At 43.1% G+C, this 26,737-nt stretch overlaps 1 protein-coding gene across 2 annotated transcripts in view; it reads left to right on the forward strand.

Annotated features, from left to right (window-relative positions):
- The first annotated feature begins 2,486 nt into the window (after nucleotides 1-2,486).
- TTC28 (tetratricopeptide repeat domain 28) overlaps nucleotides 2,487-26,737 on the forward strand; it is an 832,034-nt gene continuing 807,783 nt past the window's right edge. The window contains exon 1 of one of the 2 annotated variants that reach the window (XM_073629346.1): nucleotides 2,487-2,726. In XM_073629346.1, coding sequence (XP_073485447.1) covers nucleotides 2,694-2,726 — 33 coding nt within the window. In that variant the 5' untranslated portion in view covers nucleotides 2,487-2,693. The remainder of the gene's footprint in view (nucleotides 2,727-26,737) is intronic. The other variant, XM_073629347.1, reaches the window with a different exon arrangement.

Raw genomic sequence — 26,737 nt, forward strand, 5'->3', positions numbered from 1 at the left:
TTTCACGAGAAACCCCAAATTTTCAAAAAACATTTGTCATTGGGACAGAAAGTGAGGCGAAATCTTCTGAAGAGATGCACAGACAGCAAAACAAATGTTACAGGGGTGATAACCCTTCCCTATGTTTCCAAAAAGCTTAAAAATAGATTTTTTGTCTGGAGCTACACTTTAAAAATGTACCACTTCAAAATTACAAACAGATTCTACTTAACAACAAACCTACAGTCCCTGTCTTGTTTGCACCGCCTGTATACTGCTGTTCAGAGTATATAGAGCCTGGGGGCCCCACGCCTTTCCTTTTTGGGTGCAGGGTTCCCCTTAATATCCATACAAGACCCAAAGGGTCTGGTAATGGACTGGGGGGTGGGGGGTACCGATGCCGTTTGTCTCACTGATTTTCATCCATATTGCCGGGACCCGACATTACATTAAAGCCGCAAGCAGTTTTACATGACTTTTATTCCATTAAAAATGTAATTTTGTGCAGGGACTGTTCTAAGCACGGGAAACACACGCCACTTTACAGGCATACTATAGACACCCCCCAGGTACGATATTTAAAGGAATATTTCACTTTTTTTTCACTTTAAGCGTCATTAAAATCACTGCTCCCAAAAAAACGGCCGTTTTTAAAACTTGTTTTTGCATTGATACATGTCCCCTGGGGCAGGACCCGGGTCCCCAAACCCTTTTTAGGACCAGCCGAGATTCGAACCATGTGTGCAAGGACACATAGGCTAACATAGATGGGCATTTAGAGGCAGAAAAAAACCCTTAAAAGTGGCGTTTTTGATGACCAGCATGCATGAAGCTTAGAGGTTTTTAGCTACCTCTGCATCACCTGCATGGTTAGGCCAAGTTCACATCTATTTGTGTCTTTTGTCTGTATTTTAGTGTGTTTTGTAACATGCTCTATAGTGCATTTACACATTTTTATTCTATTGGGCATCACAACACATAAATATGCAAAGAAAATTGGAAATGCCTCATTTTTCAAACTGCAGCACAACACACCATAGAGATTTTAACAGCTTCATTAAATAACATGTGTATATAATAACATTTTCAATCTACCACTGATAGGTAAATTTAGTGGGTTATCTGTTCATACATAGTCAGATTTGCCTCTGTTCCAGCTTGGCTGAGTTGCATGTAGTTTCACACTGTGCCTGTGGGTGTCATTGTCACCATGGGTTGGTGTTGGAAAGGCAACACGCTGAAGTGTATGAGTGCTCCTCTGTCCTGGAGATGACTCGGTGGAGGTGGTCCTCCGAGTTGCATTCTGGGAGAGGGTATTTATGGGACAGACGCCATGTTTTAGGGTTCATTTCGTTCCACCTGCTGGCCCTCCTGGCCGACAGGTATGTGCTAGGAGTACTACCTCGTGGTCCTTCATCCGGGAGGCCCACGTAGCTGCAGCGTGTAGGTGGGCCCAGAAGCCTGTCTGGGGCCTACCACAGCGGCAGAGGAATGGTCCTGGGCTGTCTGTCCTAGAGGGAAGAAGTTGGACAACTGAGAAGATCCCAGGGGAGGACCCGTCATGGAAGGATCATGCAGAGTGCTGGTCTGGAGAGGGGCCTGGTGACTTGGAGGACGCATCCTAAAGTAACCCTACCGCATAGTACTGCCGGGTCGGCTTAAAGGTTCTAGTACTGTGTTTGCTGTTCATCATAAACCATTACATCTTGTGGCAGAGGATCGTACGGGTTTTGTTCCAATCAAGTCTGTGGCAGAGACTTTTGTTCGTGCTGCGTGCTGGCTGCTAGGTTAGTGAGAGAAACCTATGCAGGCGGGCAAAGATTCAACTCTAAAGAGATAGTACATTCATCAACAAGTTCCAAATTCCTAATGCTACACCAAGAAAAGGTATTTGAACTTCCCTGCAACTCTCCTTCTACCTCTTTCCTGCTACTTCCTTCAACTTATGTTTATTAAAGCATTGGAAAAGATACTCAAGTGTCCGGTGCCTACATCGTATGGTGATAAACTAAACGGGACCCTAGACCCGGTTTTGGTGAAATAGAGGTAGCGAAGGTGACGGTAACAGTCCGCAAAAAAACAGCAGGTCCACCGTGAGTTAGTGCTACACATGCATTGTTTTACTTTACTACGTACATATGCGTTAAAATGTGAAGGTGTAAACGGGGCCTGAAGGTTCCACATTAGACATGTATTTTTTTTTTTTTTGTCAACAAAGCTAAGCAAGTCTTTGCATTTATGTCTTGATAGTTTTCACTACACCCTATAGTAAATCAGACCCTATGATAGTTAAGTAAAACCAAGTCATGTAGCACAGCAGTAGTTGCAGTGAGTCCTCTCCAGCAGGCTCAGGCCTGGGTCTCCGCACACTTTGCACTGCTTCTGTTGCCTGGGTTTCTTTGCTCAATGTAGAACGTAACTGAACTCCAGCAGAGCTGAGCTCATTGTTTGACTTTGCAGGGAAAATTGAAACCTCTTTCCGCCCTCCCCTCCTCCTCCACCTCCTCCTTGGAAAAGGGGGGGGTGAGACTTGGCTACGAGAAAAGGATGTGAAAATATGGCGAACTTTTCCTGGGAAATGCTCAGTACGAAACCGTTACTTGTAAGAGTGTGCTAGAGAGCTGCGCAACAGGAGCCTGTGTGACCTGTAGAAGTTTCCTCAGCACATTGCCATGGCCTGTATTGTCAGCCCTGCCATTACTGCCTGAGGAACAATGGAGCAACAGGCTGTAAAGAGGAGAGAAAGGGTAGGATGCAGTAAACTTCTTTGTTGACTTTTTAATTAACCCCTGTAGTGCTATCATGCTAACTTGATTATTGCGGCGGTGGTCAGTCAATGGCTTGGTGACCCAGCTGAGGGATGAGGAGCGGTACTTTTCTGTGGAGTGTTGTACACCTTTGTGTACAGGACAGGCAATGCTCCTCTCTAAAGTTCACTGCTAACAATGCAATAGAGGTGTATGTGTTGTCTCTTTCAATGACCGCAGTGCTGTCAGGGTCAGAACTTTCTGTGATCTATCATCCTAAGTCAAGGATTCCTACGGTCCAACTTAATCAACTGAGTACTGTCCGTGATACTCTTTTTATTTCAATTTTCAGGACAAGCTTTCGGGGTGTTCCCTTCTTCTCAGTCCAAGCAGGACTCGGGAACACCCTGAAATAGTGTTATTAAAAAAAAGTATCACGGACCATACCTACTTGTTTTTGTTGTAAGTGCACTAATACAGCTACAATCATCTCAAGCATGAGGTTAAACTTGTGGCCTGCATAATATCAAGTGAGAGGGAAAACAGAGGGGGCTCCACAATGTGGGCTTACAGGAGAAGATGTACTTTTTGGGACATTGGAGCATCTCAGAAAGTTTCTCATTCCTGGATATGGGATAACTAAGCACCTTCCGTCTGGCTCTGTCCTTGGACCTCTACAGTAGGCTCAAGAACAAGGTCAAGGAATGCTGAAGAGTAGAGGGTGAGCTTACTGTCTTTTAATGAAGGTGGGAGAAGATGAGAGATGTAGTCAATAATAGAGAGAGGCTACCAAAATGTTAGCTCAATGTGTGGCTGTGAAATTTTCCAGAGAACTACAAGGTCCAGCAGGTCACGTTAGCTTCTGGCTGGCAGTGTGTGCTGGGGTATATTGTTCCACCACAAGTACCACTAGCCTAGCGCTGGCAAGAACTGAGTGCCAAGCATGACAGTATTGGAGAGAACGTTTTGGCAGTGTTAGGGCAACACTGAGTAACATAATGAGGTAATATGATGCGTGTTTGCTTGTATCAAGAATTAGAATAACTGTCATGGAGAGTTCACTGCTAAAAAAGGCTTACTAATAATTCACATTTTGAGAAAATGTGTTAACAGTATGACCTAATCAAAATCATCAATATACCTTTTGCCTTATGTGGTCTTCCTTTTCTTCTGTGCCCTCACCTTTTTAGAATGTAAGCTTTTTGGGGCAGTATTGTGGCTGTTACATTCATACTTGCATTGTCCTATACTTATTATTGATTATAATGATATCATATAACATGTTTAGGGTTCATATTGGTTAAATGTGATTTCTTACGACAGACGCAGAAAAATGAAAGAAATCACTACGGTACTTTCCACAGCCAGAATCAAATATAGATGGGGGTTCCCTTTTAGGCTGATTATCCCACACAATGGTACAACATATTGGTTAAATGTTAGGGTGAGGGCTGGGTGTTAGGGTTCAACTAAGGGTGTAGTTGAGTGTTATGGAATAGGTAGGTAGAAGGTTGAGTGCCAGGGTTCAGGTAGGAGAAGGTTTAGGTATTACGATTCAGATAAAGGGAGAGTTGAGCGTTAAAGTGTTAGTAAAGACCGCTGTCATTTCTTCATTTTTCGGTCCCCTAGGTTTGTTATTCCAAAATGTACTTGTATGCACAGCATACTAGCATATTATGGCACACTTACCTGTCAAACCAAGCTCTCCAGCGCTGCACTGTGATCGATCCAGCGGGCCCAGGGTGCTTCTATCTACTCCCCGTCTTCCTTCCAAGTTCTGTGCCTTCGGCTGCTTGAATGGGCAGGTCGTGATGACGCCACTCCCGCACATGTGTATGGTAGTCACATCGTAGCGGCACAGATAGGGAGCCCTAAATATTTGCTGAGCTGCGCATGCGTGGTTCGGTGTACATTATGGCTGCCAAGCAGGAAGAAACATTTATGACAGAAGAGACCGATAGGGTCATACATGCCCTGTCTGTCAGCAACTTTTCACAATGCTGACTTTACTACCACTTTAAGTTACAGGTGAGGGGGAGTTGAGTGTTAAAGTTTAGGTAGGGGAAGTTTTAAGTGTTAGTTTTTGTGTAGGGTAAGGTTTAAGGGTTAGGCTGTTCTTGGACCTCTTTTATTTTCAATCTACACCTCTTCCCTGGGTCAGCTGATTGCCTCTCACGGCTTTCAATATCATTTCTATGCTGATGACACGCAAATCTATCTCTCCACCCCTCAACTCACTCCATCAGTCTCTTCACGCATCACTAACTTACTAACCGACATATCTGTATGGATGTCACACCACTTCCTCAAACTCAACTTGTCCAAAACTGAGCTTATAATATTTCCTCCCCCACGTGCCTCTTCCCCTGACTTCTCTGTGAAGAGCAATGGCAAAACCATCCACCCGTCCCCACATGTCAGGGTGCTAGGTGTTATCCTGGATTCTGAACTCTCCTTTCAGCCCCACATCCAATCATTTTCCAAAGCTTGCCGCCTCAACCTCCGCAACATCTCTAAACTACGTCCCTTTCTAACCAATGAAACCACAAAGCTCCTGATTCACTCCCTGGTTATCTCTCGCCTTGACTACTGCAACTCACTCCTCATTGGCTTACCTTTAAACAGACTGTCCCCCCTGCAGTCCATCATGAATGCGGCTGCCAGACTTATCCACCTTACAAACCGCTCAGTGTCTGCTACCCCTCTCTGCCAATCCCTCCATTGGCTGCCACTCGCCCAACAAATTAAATTCAAAATACTAACAATAAGTTACAAAGCCATCCACAACTCTGCCCCCAGCTACATCACTAACCTAGTCTCAAAATACCAACCTAATCGCCATCTCCGTTCCTCCCAAGACCTCCTGCTCTCTAGCTCCCTCATAACCTCCTCCCATATCCGCCTCCGGGACTTCTCCCGAGCCTTGCCCATCCTCTGGAATTCCCTACCCCAATCTGTCAGACTGTCTCCAAATTTATCCACTTTTAGGCGATCCCTGAAAACTTTCCTCTTCAGAGAAGCCTATCCTGCCTCCATCTAATAACTGCACTGTTTTCTCCATTAGCTCATCCCCCACAGCTATTACCCTTTTGTATAACTTGACCCTCCCTCCTAGATTGTAAGCTCTAACGAGCAGGGCCCTCTGATTCCTCTTGTATTGAATTGTATTGTACTTGTATTGTCTGCCCTAATGTTGTAAAGCGCTGCGTAAACTGTCGGCGCTATATAAATCCTGTATAATAATAATAATAATAATAAATAATGTACACTACAGCTTTTGGAGTTTTTTTGCCGAAGCTCCTAAACCATGTACACACAGGCTTTTACCAGAGTTTAGAAGCTGCTGCATTTAGAGGAGTTTCAACCTCCCTCTCCTGAACGCGGAAGAATCGCATTCACTATAGAAACTTTTCGACCACCAACCGCCGGAAGACACAAACCGTGGCAAAACAGTTTGCGTTTTCCCATGGGCGGCGGTCAAAGTAGGCTGTGTGTACATGAAGCCTAAGCGTCTGGATAGGGGGAGCGGTGAGTATTAGGGTTAGGAAAGAGGGAGTGTTGACTGTTGCAGAGTAACTCCACATTCATGGAAAAAGATATAGTATATGCATAAAATAAAAAAAAACATTATAAATACCCCCCCCCCCTTTATTTTTATAAGTCATCACATGCCCTCTGTTCTCAGCTGCCTAAGGTTATTGGAAATAATTTGTAGTGCTGCAGTTTTCTGTAAACTTCAGTATAACATGGTGACCTGGAGAAGTTCTGTACGCAGTTGATGTACAGAACTTCCCCAGACACGTAAATTCCTTCTTGTGTGGCTCATTGAGTTTCCCAGAAGTCTGCACCAAGATACAAGTAAGATTTTAGGCATCCTCTGCAATAGAAATATACATTTTGGTGGTATACTCCCCAAGGGTTAATCACTTCTAAAGGGATGCAGATACTTCAGCTTCCCTCTTAAAACACAGAAAGTGTATCATCAATAATAAACTAGACCTTCCCATTCAGGATGAGTATGCAATCAATCTGGTGAAACAAAACAGCTATTTCCTCAGAGTACCAAACGGTAGAAATCTGCTACAAGGTTTGGTAAAATCCCTGCAATGTACATCACACAAAAAGGTTTTTTTTTCTGCAAAAGTGGAGTTACTCTTTAAGATTTGGGTTGGGGAAGATTGTGTGTTAGGGTTCCAGTGTGGTCTACAGAGCAGTTACAGTTAGGTTGGGAACAATCAAGGGAAGTGTTTTTCTGCACTACTTCAGTCAACCACAATGCAGTTTGTTTTTTTTTTAAAGCCCTAGCCATGCTTCTGAAGAAGGTGTTCTGTGTGTAACTCTTTTCAAGGCAAGTATAATTACATCATTTCCAATTTACTTATAAAATGCAATTAAAGCGGAACTCCCAGAAAAGTTACCACTGCTTTGGTTTACCCCTTGCCTGGGTCTCTGCTCTTTTAAAATGGAAGGAAAGCCTAACTATAACTATTCTTAAAAATGTTCTCTCCCCCTCCTAATACCTAACCTGTATACTTACCTATTTTTAATACCAGTCCAGTCAAGTGATCCTGCAGCTCCAACTCCCCTGTGTCAGTGAGTGGCTGCTGCAGGGGAGAGGAGGGAGCACCAAAAACAGCTGGAATATGAGAGCCTATGGGTGGCGTCACCATTCCCGGAATTCACAGTCATTGTAGAGCTCTCCCTACATGGATCCGCAGGATCACGTGACTGAAGTGGCTTAAAAACCAGGTAAATGTACAGATCCTTTTGAAATGGTTAGGCAGGATACTTAGGAGGAGGGGGAGGGAATATTTTTAAGAGGAGTTATAGTTGGGGTTTTCCTCCACTGTCATGTAAAACCTGACAATAGATAGCAGCCATGAGAATATGGGATAAACCTCAGCAGAGGTAACTTTTTTATACACAACAGAATGGAGAAAAGGCTCTGTGTCTGGCATTCTGCTTGAAATCCATGTTTGAATGAAAGCAGTTTAAATCATTCACCTGTATCATCCTGGTGTTTAGGCAGGGTTGCTAACAAATTTAGTTTGCAAGGAAGTAATTATCCTGGTTAACTGTTAGTCGATCCAATGATTCCTCTCTAATTCTGGCATTGCGGCACCTTTTCACTTCTGTCACTAGGTGGCACTGTGGCTGGTGACATTAGATTGACAAGGGCTTTGCAAGGTCAGATTATGAATGATGGGTGCCAATTTGCAGGGGTTTCTTTAGTCCCTTGGACTGCTGGGAGAGCCTATTTATTTGGGTGGAGTCAGGTGATCAGGGTTCTGTGCCACCTGGGCGGCTGTCTAGGTGGACGTGTGTTATGTCGCCCTGGGCTGCTAGGCCCGAAGCCAGAGGCCTATCCCGGGGACACCTGGCTGCTAGGCTGCCTGAGGCTTATCCAGGAGCAGGAGAAGCAGGTTAGGGTTGGGACTGCAGAACTGAAGTCCAACCGAGTTGCAAAGGTTCAGCCGGATGGGGAATCAGTTGTGGTCAGAGGTAAAAGGGAGGCAGTCGCCACTAAGGGACCATACACCTTTTTACCGGAGATCACTGTGAGTAAGGTCGAGCAAGTACCAGAGCAGTCTTCTTACCAGCCGGGGACGGTGAAGAAGTGGGAAAGCTTCAGCGAGTTCCAAGCCAGGGACCGAGCAGCTTAGCGGGGGTGAAGCTTGAGGGGTGTACAGCTTATTGGACAATAAAATGACACTCCTGATTCATTGTCCAATGAACAGAATGCTGACAAAGCAACCTGCATATTTGAAATAATAGTGATTCTACCTGGCTATGCAGTGTGACAGGAGTGTGTGAACGAAAAGATGAATTGATTTACAAAAGCTATGGTAGGTTAAACCATTTACATATTGGGGGCAATTCATCTGCAACACATTTCTGGCGGTGTGTATGTAGTTGGAAGTTTAGAGCCAAAAAAAAATTCATGAAAACCATGCAACGTTTTGTCAGTACCTAAGCATGCAAATTCTTATTTGCAAGATTTTTACTGTATGGTGCTATTGCTGTAAGGCTCCTTCCACATGGATGGACCAATTAGCTCTGCGGATGTCAACAGACATGTGTCTATTGACATCCACAGACATATGATTCGATCCCTCTAGCCAGTGTCGGGCCAAGATCCTCCAGTGCCCAGGGCAAAGATGCTAATATTTTGCCCCCATCCTTCATTATGTGTGAGCTTATGAGGAGGAGGAGGAGGGGGAGAGAGAGCACAGCCTGTACCTCTTCACGGCTCTCTCCTCCTCTCCTTGCCACTTCCAGTGCTGGGCTGACAGAAGTAGAGATGCCCCTGTCACTACTCCTGTCAGCCTTATAGTAGAAACTTGCAGCACCCCCATCTCTACAATACATGCTGCGCCCAGGGCAGCCGTCCCTTCTGCCCACCCCTTGTCTTGGCTCTGCCTCTGGTGGATCGGATGACAGTCGGATGGAAACGGACAGGTGGTCCATTTCTATCCGACTGTCCATAGTGGAAAGTGGGTTGTCTCCGTTCTGCATTAGCAGAGCGGAGCGGACATGGACCTGTCACCCGCCTGCTCAGCAGGGATCAGCGGAGAGACTCTGCCAGTGTAAAAGGGGCCTAACAGATTCATAAAGAAATACCACCACATTGGTAATTGGGAAAGTGGGGTAAATAAGACCTCTTCCATGCTATGTCATACGTGGAATTTTTGTGTTGTATCCTTTCTGCAGTCTTTTCCTCTCTTTTCCTAAATTCTACTTCAGCATGCATCTCTTCATACTGATGTGAATTTGCCTAACATTTTTTTAAATTCTTTTTTTATTGCATTTTTAAAAAGTATAACAACATAAAAGTCATACAAGACAGCAAACATATTACACCGGTAAAAAACCCAGCGAACAAAAACTATTAGGAAACAGCACCAATAGCTATTGCAGCACATTCCAAGGCCCAACCAGGGCCAAAGGATATAATCAAGTTCACAACACACACATAGGCCATCTGGCCAAAGATATAACCTTGGGATTCCAGACCAAGTTCTCTAGTTCATCCTCCTAGGAACACATGCATGTAAGGATTCTAGCAGTGGACAACTAAATAACACAGGTCATGTAGTGATCCAATATTTAGGCCAGGGCAAGAGTGCCCCAAAGGCAGTATGTTCAAAGGAGCACCCAACAAAAGTACCAAATTAATCAAAAACGCCTTATGCCGTGTACACACGGGCGGACTTTTCGAACGGACTGGTCTGATGGAACGAATCCGTTGGACAATCCGACCATGTGTGGGCTTCATCGGACCTTCAGCGGACCTTTTCTGTTGAAAATCAGACGGACTTTAGATTTGGAACATGTTTCAAATCTTTCCAACGGACTCGAGTCTGGTCGAAAAATCCGTTCGTCTGTATGCTAGTCCGACGGACAAAAAAGGACGCAAGGGCAGCTATTGGCTACTGGCTATGAACTTCCTTATTCTAGTCCGGCCGTACGTCATCACGTCCAAAAGAACGGACTTTCGAATGGACTTTAGTCGTTCGAAAGTCCGTCATAACTCCGTCGAAAGTCCGTCGGAAAGACCGTCGGACCTTTGACGCTGAAATGTCTGCTCGTGTGTACAGGGCATAACTATTTTTAACCACCTCAATACTGGGCCTATTCTGATACTTCTCTCCTACATGTAAAAATGATAATTTTTTTGCTAGAAAATTACTCAGAACCCCCAAACATTATATATGTTTTTTTAACAGACACCCTAGGGAATAAAATAGTGCTCATTGCAACTTTTTATCTCGCACGGTATTTGTGCAATAATTTTTCAAATGCCTTTTTCTTGGAAAAAAAACAGTTTCATGAATTAAGAAATAACAAAACAGTAAAGTTAGCCCAATTTTTTTGTATAATGTGAAAGATAATGTTACGCTGAGTAAATAGATACCTAACATGTCACGCTTTAAGATTGTGCACAATCATGGAATGGCGCCAAACTTTATAACTTAAAAATCACCATAGGCGACGCTTTAAAATTTTTTACAGGTTACCAGTTTAGCATTACAGAGGAGGTCTAGTGCTAGAATTGTTGCACATGCTCTAACGCACGCGGTGATACCTCACATGTGTGGTTTGAGCAGCGTTTACATATGTGGGCGGGACTTACGTGTGCGTTTGTTTCTGAGCGCGATTTAATTTATTTTTTTTTATTTTACTTAATTTTTTTTATTTTTACACTTTTTTTACACTTTTTTTTTTATTATTTTTTTTCCTATTACAAGGAATGTAAACATCCCTTGTAATAGGAATCTATGTGATAGGTCCTCTTTATGGAGAGATGTGGGGTCAATAAGACCCCACATCTCTCCTCCAGGCTGGAAAGCATTTTATTGGCTTCGGTTATTTCCCGGGCGTGACCTCATAACATCGCGCCTGGGCCTCCGACGGTCATAGAGATGACTGGTGACCATCTGGTCACCAGAAATCTCTATCCTCCTCATCCGGCGCTGGCCGATTCATTCTCCGGGCTCCCAATGGCACGGGAAAGCCCGTCTCCTATAAGAACGATCAATCGGCAGAACTGTCACTATGATCATTCTTATCGTGCACAGAATCGCCGGCTGAAAATAATGATATCTGAATGATGTCTGTAGCTACAGGCATCATTCAGATATCCCCCCCAAAGTCCAGGACGTTTATATACAGTGGCCGGTTTTGAAGTGGTTAAATGTTTGTCTGCTTTACTTACCCTTTTCCTGGTTTCCCTGAAGGCAGTGGTGACATTGCTCCAGCCACACAGATGTCCCCTGGGAAGGCACCGTCACCATTGCCTTTAGAGATATCCCGCACCTAAACTGTAAGATCACACAATACAACCCCTGGCAAAAATTATGGAATCACCAGTCCCTGAGGATGTTCCTTCAGTTGTTTATTGTTGTAGAAAACAAGCAGATCACAGACATGGCCAAAAACTAAAGGCATTTCAAATGGCAACTTTCTGGCTTTAAGAAACACTAAAAGAAATCAAGAAAACTAATTGTGGTGGCCAGTAACATTTAGATTTATAGAACAAGCACAGGGAATAAATTATGGAATCACTCAATTCTGAGGAAAAAATTATGGAATCACCCTGTAAATTTTCATTACAAACACTAACACCTGCATCAGATTAAATCTGCTTGTTAGTATGTAGGTAAAGAGGGTAAATCATCACGCAGTGTTGCACAAGATGTTGGTTGTTCACAGTCGGCTGTGTCTAAAACATGGACCAAATACAAACAACATGGGAAGGTGGTTAAAGGCAAGCATACTGGTAGACCAAGGAAGACATCAAAGCGTCAAGACAGAAAACTTAAAGCAATATGCCTTGAAAACAGAAAATGTACAACAAAACAAATGAGGAACAAATGGGAGGAAACTGGAGTCAACATCTGTGACTGAACTGTAAGAAACCGCCTAAAGGAAATGGGATTTACATACAGAAAAGCTAAAAGAAAGCCATCTCTAACACCTAAACACAAAAAAACAAGTTTACAATGGGCTAAGGAAAGGCAATCGTGGACTGTGGATGTTTGGATGAAAGTCATATTCAGTGATGAATCTCGAATCTGCATTGGGCAAGGTGATGATGCTGGAACTTTTGTTTGGTGCCGTTCCAATGAGAAATCTGTGGTGGAAGTTAAAGAAAATGGTCCATGACAAGGCTCCAACCTGCAAAGATGATTTGGCAACAGCAATCAGAGAAGGCTGGAGCCAGATTGATGAAGAGTACTGTTTATCACTCATTAAGTCAATGCCTCAGAGACTGCAAGCAGTTATAAAAGCCAGAGGTGGTGCAACAAAGTACTAGTGATGGAGTGTTATTTTGTTTGTTTGTTTTTCATGATTCCATAATTTTTTCCTCAGAATTGAGTGATTCCATAATTTATTCCCTGTGCTTGTTCTATAAATCTAATGCCCCGTACACACGGTCGGACATTGATCGGACATTCCGATAACAAAATCCATGGATTTTTTCCTACGGATGTTGGCTCAAACTTGTCTTGCATACACACAGTCACATAAAGTTGTCAGAAATTCCGATCGTTCTAAACGCGGTGACGTAAAACACGTACGTCAGGACTATAAACGGGCAGTAGCCAATAGCTTTCATCTCTTTATTTATTCTGAGCATGCGTGGCACTTTGTGTGTCGGATTTGTGTACACACGATCGGAATTTCCGACAACGGATTTTGTTGTCGGAAAATTTTATATCCTGCTCTCAAACTTTGTGTGTCGGAAAATCCGATGGAAAATGTGTGATGGAGCCTACACACAGTCGGAATTTCCGACAACAAGGTCCTATCACACATTTTCCATCGGAAAATCCGACCGTGTGTATGGGGCATTACTGTTACTGGCCACCACAATTATTTTTCTTGATTTCTTTTAGTGTTTCTTAAAGCCAGAAAGTTGCCATTTGAAATGCCTTTAGTTTTTGGCCATGTCTGTGATCTGTTTTTTTTCTACAACAATAAACAACTGAAGGAACATCCTCAGGGACTGGTGATTCCATCATTTTTGCCAGGGGTTGTATTGTCACAATGCTTATGCGTGAGATGAAACAAATAACGTCTTGTGCTTTATCTTGCACATACTCCATACAAAATGACATTCATATGCTGGGAACATTTTTTTTTTTGGTGGTAGTGTTGTATGACGCATGCTCAAGATGAAGCGCATGACATCATGAACTTCATCTTGTGCATACGCAGCATCACAGATATTTTCTAAATAGCAGCACAGGAACAAGTACCTAAGCAGCACAGAGGCAGGGCAAAATTAGGTAAGCATGAAAAAAAAAAAAGGCGCAAGCGATAGGCAAGTATGATTGTTTATTTCCACCATATTCAGGTATACAGGTTTATAGAGTAGAGATTGGGGGGTCATCTTTAGGCTCCTCTGGAACGGATATTTAGTACATTTCAATCACTCTCCCAACTTTTCCAAATAGTGTCTTTGTAAAACTTGACCACTTTGTAGGAGAGGTGCTTGCGACAGTTCCGAATTGCAACAGTTCAGCGTTGCGACAGTTCAGAGTTGCGACAGATTCATATATACCTTAGTAATGCATACATGACTCTGTTACAAGTTCCTCAATTTATCACATTACCAACAGATTTCAAGAGTATTAGTGATATGCTGTATACATTACAGTGACTGTGGGGTTGATTTACTAAGGGCAAATAGACTGTGTACTTTGGAAGGGCAGTTGCACTCTGCAAGTGTAGTTGCTCCGAGCTTAGTAAATAGGGTAAAGCTTCACTTTCTAAAGAATACCTAATCACATGCAAGGAAAAATAAAAAAAGAAACAGCATTTTTGCTTGTACATGATTGGATAGTGGAAGTCAGCAGCACTTTCCCTTGTTTACTAAGCTCTAGAGCAAATGCACTTGCAAAGTGGACAGCCTGTTTGCATTTAGTAAACCCACCCCTGTGTATCCATACCTTCATCCATCGTCTTCCTATCCATTCCTCCATCTATCAATCCTTCCACCTTTCTATCCCTCCCTACCCCCATCCATCCCTCTATCTCTCTGTGCTTTTTTACACATATGATCTCTTCAGCATCCAATTCATTTCATGTTCCCAATTCAGATGGAATTAAAGGGACAATCTGACTGACCTCAATGGACAACAAGAACTGTACCATTTGTGGTAGGCCAGAGCTGGAGTCTCATTCATTAGTATGAAGCCGATCTACTTAGTATGAGACAAATGAACTGCATGTTAAATAGGAAGCCTGGGGAGCAAAAGGGTCTCTGAGAAGGGACTTACAGATCCAATGAAACAAAGAGTAAAGTGACAGGCCATATTCAAACAAGATAAATGTGATGGGAAGTAGAGAGAAAAGCGAATGCATAGGTAACACTGGGCCTCACTTATCAAAGGTGTCTGAAAGGAGCCCATGGCAAGGAAGCAGAAGGCAGCTTAGAAAATGAGAGAGAAAGCATGAATCATCGCTCTGGGCAACCAAGACATAGTAGGCAACATTCTGAAATGTTCATCAGAAGCACAATAATGGGATTGATGTATTAAAGGCAAACAGGCTGTTCACTTTGCAGGAGAATTTCCCCAGTGAATGAAGTGAAGCTCCCCTGACTTCCATCATTCAATCATGTGCAAGCAAAAATGATTTATTTTTTCTATTACTTGCATGCTTGGGTAATCCTTGCAAAGTGAATGTTCACCCCATTCACTAAGCTAAGGGAAAAATCTCTTGCAATGAGTGAACAGTCTATTTGTCTTTAGTAAATGAACCTAATGCCGCGTACACACGATTGGACTTCTCGTCGGAAAAAGATATGATGGCCTTTCCAAAGGGATTCCGCTCAAGCTTGGCTTGCATACACACAAATGTTCGCTGAACTTTCGACCGTTAAGAACACGGTGACGTACAACACTACGACGAGCCGAGAAAATTAAGTTCAATGCTTCCGAGCATGCGCCGAATTGTTTCCGAGCATGCGTAGGAATTTTGCGCGTCGGAATTGCTACAGACGATCGCATTTTCGGATAGGAACTTTTTCCGACTGAAAAATTGAGAACATGCTATCAATCTTTTGCTGGCTGGAATTCGGGCAGCAAAAGTCCGATGGAGCATACACACGGTCGCATTTTCTGACCAAAAGCTCCCATTGGTCTTTTGCTGGCCGAATTTCCGATCGTGTGTACGTGGCATCACTGTCTCGGAGTGGTGGGAAACATGGTCTACTTAACATGTTGGTGTTAATATAGCCTACACAAGTCGCTTGCTCAGCACTGCCACCTATAGAACTTCTTATATTTTTTCAGTAAGTACAAGGCATAGTCTGATTGGATGGGGTGGACCACTTTACACCTCCACCTCATCCACTCAGAAAACACCTGTATTCCCCAACAATTTCCCAATTTCCTTTGGGATTAATAAAGTATTCTGTATTCAAAATACACAATGGGGGTTATTTACGAAAGGCAAATCCACTTTGCACTACAAGTGCAAACGACAAGTGCACTTGAAATTGCACTGAAAGTGCACTTGGAAGTGCAGTCGCTGTAAATCTGAGGGGTAGATCTGAAATGAGGGGAAGCTCTGCTGATTTTATCATCCAATCATGTGCAAGCTAAAATGCTGTTTTTTTATGTTCCTTGCATGTCCCCCTCGGATCTACAGCGACTTTACTTCCAAGTGCACTTTCAAGTGCACTTTGCACTTGTAGATTGCACTTGTAGTACAAAGTGGATTTGCCTTTCGTAAATAACTCCAAAGTTCTATAAATGGAGGATGTGCTGACTTCCTGTGCTCTGTGAAAAAAAAAAAAACAGAAGTTTTGCCCGGATCAACCAATAAGTATTATCAGTGGTGGCCAATTTCAGCGGGTAAGTATAGACCTATCATACAGACAGAAGCCTGGATGCAGTTCAAGTTGCCCTTTTATGCATATTGGGAAAAACAGGAGAAAAAGAGGATTTCTCTAAAGTGGGTCAACAGAGAACACTAATGTGAATACAAAACCAGTTTTATTAATTACCAAAAAAAATATAAACCAATTAATAGTACAAAAAATGAAAGATTAGCAATATGGACAGACGGTTACCACAAACCAATTAAAAATTGGACAACGTTGTCACAGGGAATATTAAAAACAAATGGGAGCCGCGGCTACACACCCACTCATACGCATCATAAACACTGTGTAATGGGGTATAGTAAAATAAAGACAGTCCTGCACAGTAGGAATGGCAATTATTGATGGAGAGTATTCCTAATACAGAGTATCCAGTTGGGCAGGAACAGTCCTATACCATTAATTTTGAGGTGATGTAAATGGGTGGGTGATCTGACTATCCGATAAATTATAGAGTATAGACCATAGATGGAGCAATCTCTCAAGGAATCATTGCACTCAGTGATTATTTAAACCACAGCTGATAAGTAGATTGCAAGCGCTTTCCAGGTTGCAGCAAGGAAAATTGTAGAATCATCTACATAGGCAGCAAAATAAATGTCCATGGAGACAACATTAAGGAGACACAGAAGAAAACTGACATACGTTTTTTGAAGTGCTGAGTGGAGTGGGAGGATCTCACTAACCGTACTGTGTCCGTCGTCAGACTGTAATGGTCCTTGGTGTTAAAGTCTCTCTGTGGACAAATGCTTCTTTATGGCTCACTAGCAGTGTAGGTTGGTAAGGAGCAGTCCCTCACTGTGGAGCCGCTGAAGCACCGTTGTTGCTGTATGGTGCGTGGCTGCAGGGGAAAGCTAACATCAGCTGTTGGATCTGTGTGAGGATAAGTCAGATCAAATTACGCGCGGCTCCCAGGGACGTGCTGACGTCACACCGCTGACGCGTTTCACCAGCCAATGGACGCTGGTTTCCTCAGAGCTAGGAGGGGTCAAGTGTGGTGAGCTTAAATAAATAGTAGAGACTGCAAATACTGCTTGTATCCACTAGCCCAACCTTAGCCCCTCAGTGTAAATCATTCAGCAAGCAAAGCATACACTCTAATTACATAATTAGAATAGTGATATTAACTATTTACGAGATAAAAACGGAGACATGAAAGGGAGGAATAGGAAGGAAAGGGGGGGAAAGAAAAAGAAAAAGGAGGAAGGGGGATAAAGAGGGGGGGAGGAAGGGGGGAAAAGAAGAAAAAGTAAGGGGTGAAAAGGGGGGAGGGAAGGGGGAGGGGGGGGGGGAAATGTGGGAAAACAATAAGGGAAAAGGGTGCTTTAATGATTTAAAAAACAGCCATGGAAAGAGTGAATTATTCAAGATAGTATTTATGATAGGGATTTTACCCCCAAATTTAAGAAAAATTGGTTATGTTTCTAGAAAGGGTTGTAAACTACATTCGGTGTTTAACCCCTTAGGGGTTAAAGAATCTAGATAGTACGTCCACATTTTCTCCTTTTGCAGGAGTATAGTGTCAAAATCGCCCCTTCTAGGGGGCAGATTAAGCACATAGATCCCTTTAACTGTAAGACCTGCTGGATTGCTATCGTGGAATTTGGCAAAATGTACTGGAATAAGTCTATCATCATCCTTGTTCTTGGTTTTATTCCTAATGCCACTGATGTGTTCACTAATCCTAATTCGGAGTTGACGTTTGGTTTTTCCTATGTAGTTTTTATTACAAGGACACGTGAGCATATATATGACATGAACAATTAATAAATTGTTTGATTCGATAATCATTGCCACCCCTTGGGTTAGCAAACACATCAGTGTGATGTACGTATTTGCATATGTTGCAGTGTCCGCATGCATGCATGCCTGGAGGGGGTTTTCTGTCGGTAAGCCAGTTTTTGTTGATCATTCTAGTATACTCTGAATGAACCAGAGCATCTCCCAGCTTACGTGCCCTTTTGGCCGTAAGCAGTGGTCTAGGGCTAATTAAGTTAGTAATGAGGGGTGCCGATTTAAGAATATGCCAGTGTCTGTTTAGGATCTCCTGGACTTTGGTCCATTGCGAGCCAAACCTGGTGATGATTCTGGGAAAGTCACAATGTGATTTGTCCGTTTCTTGGGGGTTCTTCTGTGTGGTTAGGAGGTCCTCACGTTTAGTTTTAAATGCATTATTTTTAGCTTTTTTAAGGGAATTATGTGAGTACCCTCTTTTCCTAAATCTTTTATACATCTCATGTGCTTCAGTTAGGAATTGGTCCTCCTCCGAGCAGTTTCGCCTGATCCTTAAAAATTGTCCCGTGGGTATTCCCCGGATCAGCGACTTTGGATGATGACTCTGTGCCAGGAGGAGGGTATTAGCTGCTGTCTCCTTTCTGAAGGTACTTGTTGCTATCCTGCTTCCACATCTGGTGATTTGTAAATCAAGGAATGAGAGGGCGTCAGCAGAATAGGAATAGGTTAAATGAATATTCCTTTCATTATTATTTAGTTGGGACAAAAATTCCAAAAGTTGTTCCCATACCATGAGCGCGCAGTGGTCAAGGTACATCGAGGACTTGTACACGACCTCCTCCTCCCATAGTCCTAGATGGAGACAGGCATAGGAAGGGGCCCAAGGGGCGCCCATACTGGTACCTCTAATTTGTTGGTAAAACCTCCCAAGAAACTGAAAGAAATTATTGCCCAACATGAACTCCAATAATTCTATAATGAATTCATTATGGGCTCCAAGTAATGGATGATGGGTGTCTAAAAAGGTTTTAGTAGCTTGGATACCCCACTGGTGGGGAATCGATGTGTATAGACTTTCCACATCTATCCCCACCAGTAGGGCATTAGAAGACAAGGTAAAGTTGGATAATTTTAGGAGTATATCTCTACTGTCCCGGACAAAAGAAAGTAGTTCAGTTACCATGTCTTTGATCCTGTGCTCTGTGTACAGAGAAGTTGCTTGCACAGAACCCCAGCAGGATGGCTATTATTATGTTAGTTCCGACTACTACAGTGACATCCAGCTTCCCCAGCAGCCCATCAGGTATATGCATACTTACATTTTGCCAAGCTGAACCAATGTAAATATGCAATATGGATTATTCCTGATGTACAACTTTAAAATAAAAAAATAAATACATTTGGGGCTGGAATATGACTAATATATGAAGAGTGTTTTTGCCTTTTTAAATGCTCCTCTCCAGTTAGTATCATATATTATATCAGTTCTTAATAGATAACAAAATTGTAAGTCACACAAATGGTTTTTCTTTTCCACTGAGGAATCTTCAAAATAGGTTTAGCCCTTGCATTTTATGCGTTATCCTTTCTAGTCATCTTGATGTATTTTAGGAAAATATTTGATAATCTCCTGCACACTGGTAGTGTTGCTATTTAAATTCTGTAATTTTATCTGTTGAATTTTTTTCGTGCACTGACAGTACAAATACATCAATTCCTAATAGACAAGCTGATAATTAAATTAGCTGATTTACTGCCTGCCAGTATGAATAGTACATCTACCACCTACAACCTGGCACATCTCCACCTATGACTGATGTTTGGGCAGTCTCTGTACAGTATCATAAATAAGTGTTCACTGAGCAAAATAGCTTCAAGCCTTATGCATACTTGAGCTCAAATATGCTGCTTTTACAGGCATTTGAGTTTTTTTTTCTCTGCCTCTAAACTCCAAAGCCTCCAAGTTAACCCATGTGTTCATGCACACTATATGCATTTACAGAAATTAAGAGGCAGGGGAGTCTAGAGGCAGAAAAATAACATCACTTGTACGTTCAGGAGAGAAGCTTTTGAGCATACAAAATGCCTAAACGTGGGTAAACACGTCCAAACGTGCGTTAACACTAAGAGCTTTTAGCGCTTGAGCGTTTTTCATTTCAATGACCAGACTAAATTAATATTTTGGCCAATAAAATGAATAAATGCACAAGCATTTGACATGCCTTTAAACTTTTTTTTTTTACCTGACAGGAGAGCCCCAGTGGGCATGAGGCCTTAAAGTAGAACTACAAGGCAACGTACTACACAACAATGGACAAATGCTTCACACAGCTTAAACTGTATCTAAACCCCCACAAAAAAATACATTGTATTGAAGCTTACCAGTCCTTAAATGTTTGGCTGCATTCGTTTTCATTTTTTTTCCAGGCATTTTCCCTTTATTTTAACCTAAAAATACCACACTTCCTTTTCCTTCAGGTCTACACTAATTTCTCCATTGTACCTATGGAGGGAGCCATGTTTGTCACATTAACTAAAGATAGATTAAAAAGGAGTTCCACCCAAAAATGGAACTTCCGCTTTAAGGGAGGTGACCCCCTGACATGCCACATTTGGCATGTCATTTTTTTTTGGGGGGGGGAGCGGATACACTCTTTTCAGGGGGTCCCAGCTCCCACTTCCTCCCGGCGCACCGCGGCACCGGAAGGGAGATCACCTCTAACCCCTCCCTCTCAGCAATCATCTGGGACACGTCACAGGTCCCAGATGATTGCCCGGTCAGTCACACCGTGGCTTGTGCATGCGCAGTGGGTGCCTGGCTGTGAAGCCACAGCTGGGCGCCCACAGTTACAATGCCAGCGCCACAGAGAGGAAGGGGAGACGAGCGGGGCTTCATTCCCCCGCATCACTGGACCCTGGGACAGGTAAGTGTCCAATTAGTAAAAGTTAGCAGCTGCAGTATTTGTGTTTTTTTTTTTTTTTTTTTAAGCAAAACTCCGCTTTAAGGTAGATTAACTAAAACTGGTGCAACTGTTCATGGTAGCCAATCAGCTTCTAACTTCAGCTTTTTCAATTAGGCTTTGGCAATAAAACCTGGAAGCTGATTGGTTTCTGTGTAGAGTTGCACCATATTTTGTCCTCTTCAGTTTTAGTAAATAATTCCCATAGGCTGGACGTCGAAGGTGTCTGTCTTCGTGTATCTCCTCTGCATGGTGAAGTGATGGGATTAGTAGTTTACACAAAAATAAGGATCTATGTGCTTTCTATTAAGTTCACAAGAAATGACACGGACAGTGCATTTCCAGCAAGGTCAAAAGGTACTTTCTATACTCTTAAGCCTTGTACACACTACAAGTGGGTTGGGCTAAACAACAAAAAAAAAAAATCTGACAGTTTAGGTTGGAGCCGCTGTACTAACAATCTAACGATCACCCCCTATGATGAAGTCAGAATAGACGAAACGTACCTCAGGGTGTCACTGTATGGCAACCAGACTCATCACATTAACCACTTGCCGCCCGCCCAACGTCAAATGACAGAGGGACAGTACGGCTCTCGTTCTGGGTGGACGTCATATGACGGTGCACCAGAATGGCTGTTGTTGCACGATTGTGGCCACACTGTGTTGCTAGGACATGGCGTGACCCAGATGTCTGTAAAGAGCCGCGGCCGTGGCTCTTTAACCATGTGATCAGCTATATCCTATCACAGCCAGTCACATGTAAATACGAAAGTGCCGTGAATCGGCTCTCCTCGCCTTACACTGACTGACACTGATATTTGGTGAGTCTCCATCTGATGTGAGCGGGTCTAATGTGGTGGATCCCTTATGGTGTTTTTCTCCTAATTAGGACAGCAGTATTTCCTTCATCATTGTCTTTTGATTTTTAGCACCTGTTACTGTTGCGCTACTGTGAATATTTCTGTGTATGCACCTTGGTATATAGACTTTATTCTCATTTGTTTTGATATTTATGTTTATAAGTAGCAGCATTGATTAAAAATATTGTATTATTTTTCTCATTACCGTTTTGAGCGTGGTAGATTTTTATTATATTCAATAGGAAGTGCATATAGAAAGTCCTCTTCAACAGCAACTTTGTAGCCAGTTACAAATCCCTTAAAAATTACCACTGAGATGTCTGTAGCTGCTACAAAGTTGCTAGGGTGACATGAAACTATGAATTGCATTTTAACCATCAAGATGTTTTATTCTGGCCCCGCTGGGTAAAGGGGGTGATCTACATATGGGGCAGTCCTGTTTCATTTCCTTCCCTAAACTAGTGGAGGATCAATACCTGCACACAAAGATATTCGGAATATGTTTCTATGCAGTAATAAAGACTTCATCTAGGTTCACGCTAGCTGTGCTGCCCTTAAGCAGATGCATGGCGATGCCATTAATTCTTAATGGTAGCCCCATGCATCTGCTAACGTGCACTCAGGTGCATGCAGTAGTGTGTACCAAGCCTTTTACAGATTGGGAATGCTTGTTTATTATCCCTGGAGAACCTCTACACTGACAAGTTTGTATCCAGTCATTGAAAGTGATTCTGGAGGCACATGTACACAATCCCATGTTGGCACACACTTTTTGCACATTAGAAAATTTCCCAATTTCCACAATTTTTTATGAGCACAGAAGAGATTAAAATGGTGTGAAAAAATTGTTCCTAAAGCTGAACTCTAGGAATTTAGCCACTTTGTAAAATGTGCAGGCATATTATATGTTAAGTCCAATGAGGTGTATACCACCTTGAGGACTTATTTCTTTAATTTACTAAGGCCTCGGTCACACAGAATGTATGAATCCATGCCCCGTGTGATGGCTGTGTTTATCCACGTGAGGATACATCCACACTGGTGTTCCGTGAATCCCTATGTGGATAAACACATTGCTGCCAATTGGGATGCAGCGGCCACACATATACAGCCGCTGCTCCCAATATGACATCTATGTGAGTGCAGGTATATGGCCTTGGGGTGTAGTGTTAGCTATCCTTCCAGTTCCATAAAACTGTCAGATGTAGATAAAAGAGATAAGTCCACAATGTGGCATTCACCTTGTTCTACTTAACTCATAATATTTTTGCACATTTTGGAAAGTGGCTGAATTTCTGAAGTTTACTTTTAACCTCGTCATACACAGAGTGAATTTTGGCCAGTTCCTAATGAACTGGGGAAAATCGAGCCATAGCACCCGACCTGATATGCAAATCAATTGTTGGCTGAACAGTGGCTTTATCCATTCAGATGCAGCCATTGTTTGGGTAGTCTGACAGTTGCGGGTCCTGGCTGTCTGAATACAATCGCCTGGCATGGCATATTTCTCATCCATTGGGGAATATTGAATGGCTAACCTTAGTGACGTTAGTGTGTACATCTTGAAAATGGAGGGAATCAAGAAAACATTTGTCTGAATGACCTCATGAACATCTACAGGAACTATTGAAGAAGGTTGTTTCTTTCCTGCATTTGACGTGCACTGCAAACACACATCAGCAGATTCCTTTTTACTTCAATGGTGCAGTATGGGTAAAAGTTTTGACGCCGCATTTGACCTGCATTTTTGTTAATGCATGCAACTTACTAAGAAGTCTTTGCACTGCAGACTGTGTTTTGGGTTCAAGCACATGTTGGAGGGGTGCTATGTTCAAATACACAAGACAACAACAGCTTTGCAGCGAGACAAAAATGATCCCCCTTGACACATTCAACATGCAGTGCTGCCATCCATATTATACCCATACAAGTGAATGAGGCCTTGCTGCAACAGTAAGCTATAGGTTAGGCCCGTGTTTGCGGTGTGCTGTTCACAAAAAAAAAAAAAAAAACGCAAAAAAAAAAAAGAAAGGTATTCAGGTGGCAACAGTACCTATGAAGCGCTTGGTTTGCTAACCAGTACTTGCCATGTTGGAAGCAGGTGTGGTCATTTTTTATTTTTTTGAGAGTGTGATAACTGAGATATCTGAAATGGAAATTATTTTTTGATACCGAAGAGTTATTTATGCTAGGAAAGTTTATTTTTATTTTTTTGGTCTGTATATTATCATTATTGATTGAATTAAAATATATTAACATTGATAATTCATTAGGTGTATACATAGATAAATGATTGTGTCCTTTTTGTTATCAGTGTAAAATGTATACATAGATCAAGACATTGTAATTGTTTTACTGTGGAATGCACAAAGAAAGTTCAGATGTTATCACTGTAGCTTTCCTTCCCCTGTCACAACGACTTATTACTTACCTTAGAAGAAGTGGCTTCTATCCAATCAGATGTCATCCTCTTTGGTGCATAAGGCTCTGCTACTTTTTTGTACAATATAGTAAGATAATATAGTGTAGCGATGGCCCCGTGGGATTGCTATGTGTTACAGTATCCACACATTTCACCCTGCTGGTCAGACATCCATTGTAAGCACACTTCCTCAGATAATGTACAGTCCCTTGCTTGTTTTTGTTGTTTTTATTAGGGGATTGAACTTGGTTGGGGAAAAGGGTATTGGGATGCCCATAGGATGAATAGTTCTTAGTAAAATAAAAGGATTTGCGTCAACACCTCATAGTAGTAATTGTAGTTGTAATTGTGTGTATACTTCTTAGTAGAATAAAAGATGATTGACTCTAAACTTGACACTCTCTTCCTCAGCACACTTCCTGCAGCACATTACTTTGGAGCACTTGCTTCACTGTCCAAATTTAGTCTCCTGTCACACCATTAGCACATGACTAGGCCTCACTCTGAATAAGTCCTAGTGTCTTTTCTTGATAGCCCTTTGCAGGCCAGGGTCTGCTGTAACCCTTTGTGGTAGCAAACGATTTGATTGAGAAGAATAAATGTACTTGATGGACTACTGATCCCAGCAAGTCTGATTGCAAATCTTACCCGCCCTCCTGGCTGCAGCGACTTGACACATAACACCCACAGTCTCTCCCTCTGGCTCTACATCCAACTCCTAGCATGTCTCTTCTAGAGCTTTCCACTGTGCTTTCCACTCACCGACACCTGGCCTGGATCCTTCCTGAATGACTTTCTCCCGACATGCTCCAAACTGTCTCTTCCAGCTCCTGTTCCAGGACACCTCTCTATGACCATGTAAAGAGAGGCTCCCTCCCAGCTCCCGAGCTCCCCGCCTGAGGTACACCCCCCCGGAAAGGGGGTTCCCTCAGACATGACAGTCTAACACTCCATCATCCAGTTCACCCAGCCAACAACTCCTCCCCCAGCAGGCTGACTATGGGTATATATAGGAGGCCCGCCCCCTGCCAATCCTAGTTGGGGATTGGTCAGGGCTCCCACGTGCACCCCATGTCACTCCAGCTCTCTGCCCTGCTTCCTTTCCAGAACCTTCTCCCTGGAAACAGAGGAGTTGCCCAAGAGCTGAAGCACATGTCAGTCACCTACTTTTACATAGTTGCCAACATTGTAAATAAATTGATAGGGGCACTTTTTTGCCTGTAGGCGGAGTCTTATTATAATTAGAGGACGGGGCATTCGTTCGGAGCCGTGGCATAGCGGGGAATTAAAAAGGTGCCTCGGTGGAAAATAGGCATGGTTTAAGTGAATTATTGGGCGTGTCTTAAAGGGGCGTGGATCAAAGGGGGTGTGGTTAGAGTCTGAGATGAACGAGGGATGGAGGGAGAAAGAGAGAGGGAGAGAGAGATGGAGTGACAGCAGGCCCAGATTCTACACCACAATAGAATTATGTGTATTCCAGAAAGTTTAACAATCAGCAGATAAAGATACTCCAAACACCATGTGTTAGCGCTTCAATCATCCCGGCACCATGGTTGTTATGGTGTCAGGATGATTGAAGTACATAGCCTAAAAAGTGCAGAACACAGATCCTCCTTAACAAACCTTAGGCTGCCCAGGCATAGCATTCTAGTTAGTAGTCCATAATTGGCAAAGTCCTTGATGAGGTAGATACGGGCAGTTCACGGGTTGCTGCAGGTTAAATCTTCTCAGGCAGACTCTCACTGTTTTCCCATGAGGTCCTTCCCTGCCTCTGAGCCCAGCCTTCCCCCTTTTTGTAAGCCAAACAGGCTGGAGGGTAAAACCCAAAAAGCCCGGCAAAAATGCAGAACCTGTGTTAACCCTTCCCCACCTGGGCAGTCCAAAAACTAACTATAACAGCCACACACCATTAACACGCCACATGCTAGAAGGAGATGACCATCACTACTGTACATTACACATATGTAGCTCCCTCTAGTGTACAGATTAGTATTGGTAAATTTATTTCTGACTCACAGTAGCTGGGTGAGTCTGGATAATTGGTTGGGGTTACTATAGGTTAGGCTGGAGGGCTCTACAGGTCAGGCCTCTAGTACCTCCCCCTGTTTCTAGAAGTTGCTGGAAGTTACTTGAAGAAGTTTCTAGAAGCTACTGGGTGGAGGCCAAGAGGTCCTGATCTGCATATCTATGGGAATCTGGCCAATCCCCAGGCAGGAGGCCTGGCAGGGTGGCTGGGTCAGTCCATACATTTTGTAGAGCCTGGCCAGCAGGGGAGTTAGGTGGAAGATGGAGTTAGGAAGCTGTGTCGTGTAGCCTAGGAGGGAACCCCAGGGTTGAGGGGGGCTCTGCCTCCAGGCTGGGAGCTGAAAAGAGAAGAAGGACAGAGGGATCTCTACTCTCCCACAATCTCTTCTAGGAGACATCCTGAGTTGCAAGGAAGGGCCTGGACAGCAGGAGGCCTGAACAGGAGTCTCTTCCAAAGCAGCAGGATTTCCAGGGACAGTGTGAGAACCTCTATACCCCCAGGGCCTAAAAGGGAGAGAGCTGCCAAATGCAATATCTATCAAGCTTCCTGGGAAAGTGCCAACAAGCTAAACACAATCCCTTGTCCTGGGACATTTCAACAAGCAGCCAGGT

This window comes from Aquarana catesbeiana, linkage group LG01 (genome assembly GCF_042186555.1).
Source record: "Aquarana catesbeiana isolate 2022-GZ linkage group LG01, ASM4218655v1, whole genome shotgun sequence".
NCBI lineage: Eukaryota > Metazoa > Chordata > Amphibia > Anura > Ranidae > Aquarana > Aquarana catesbeiana.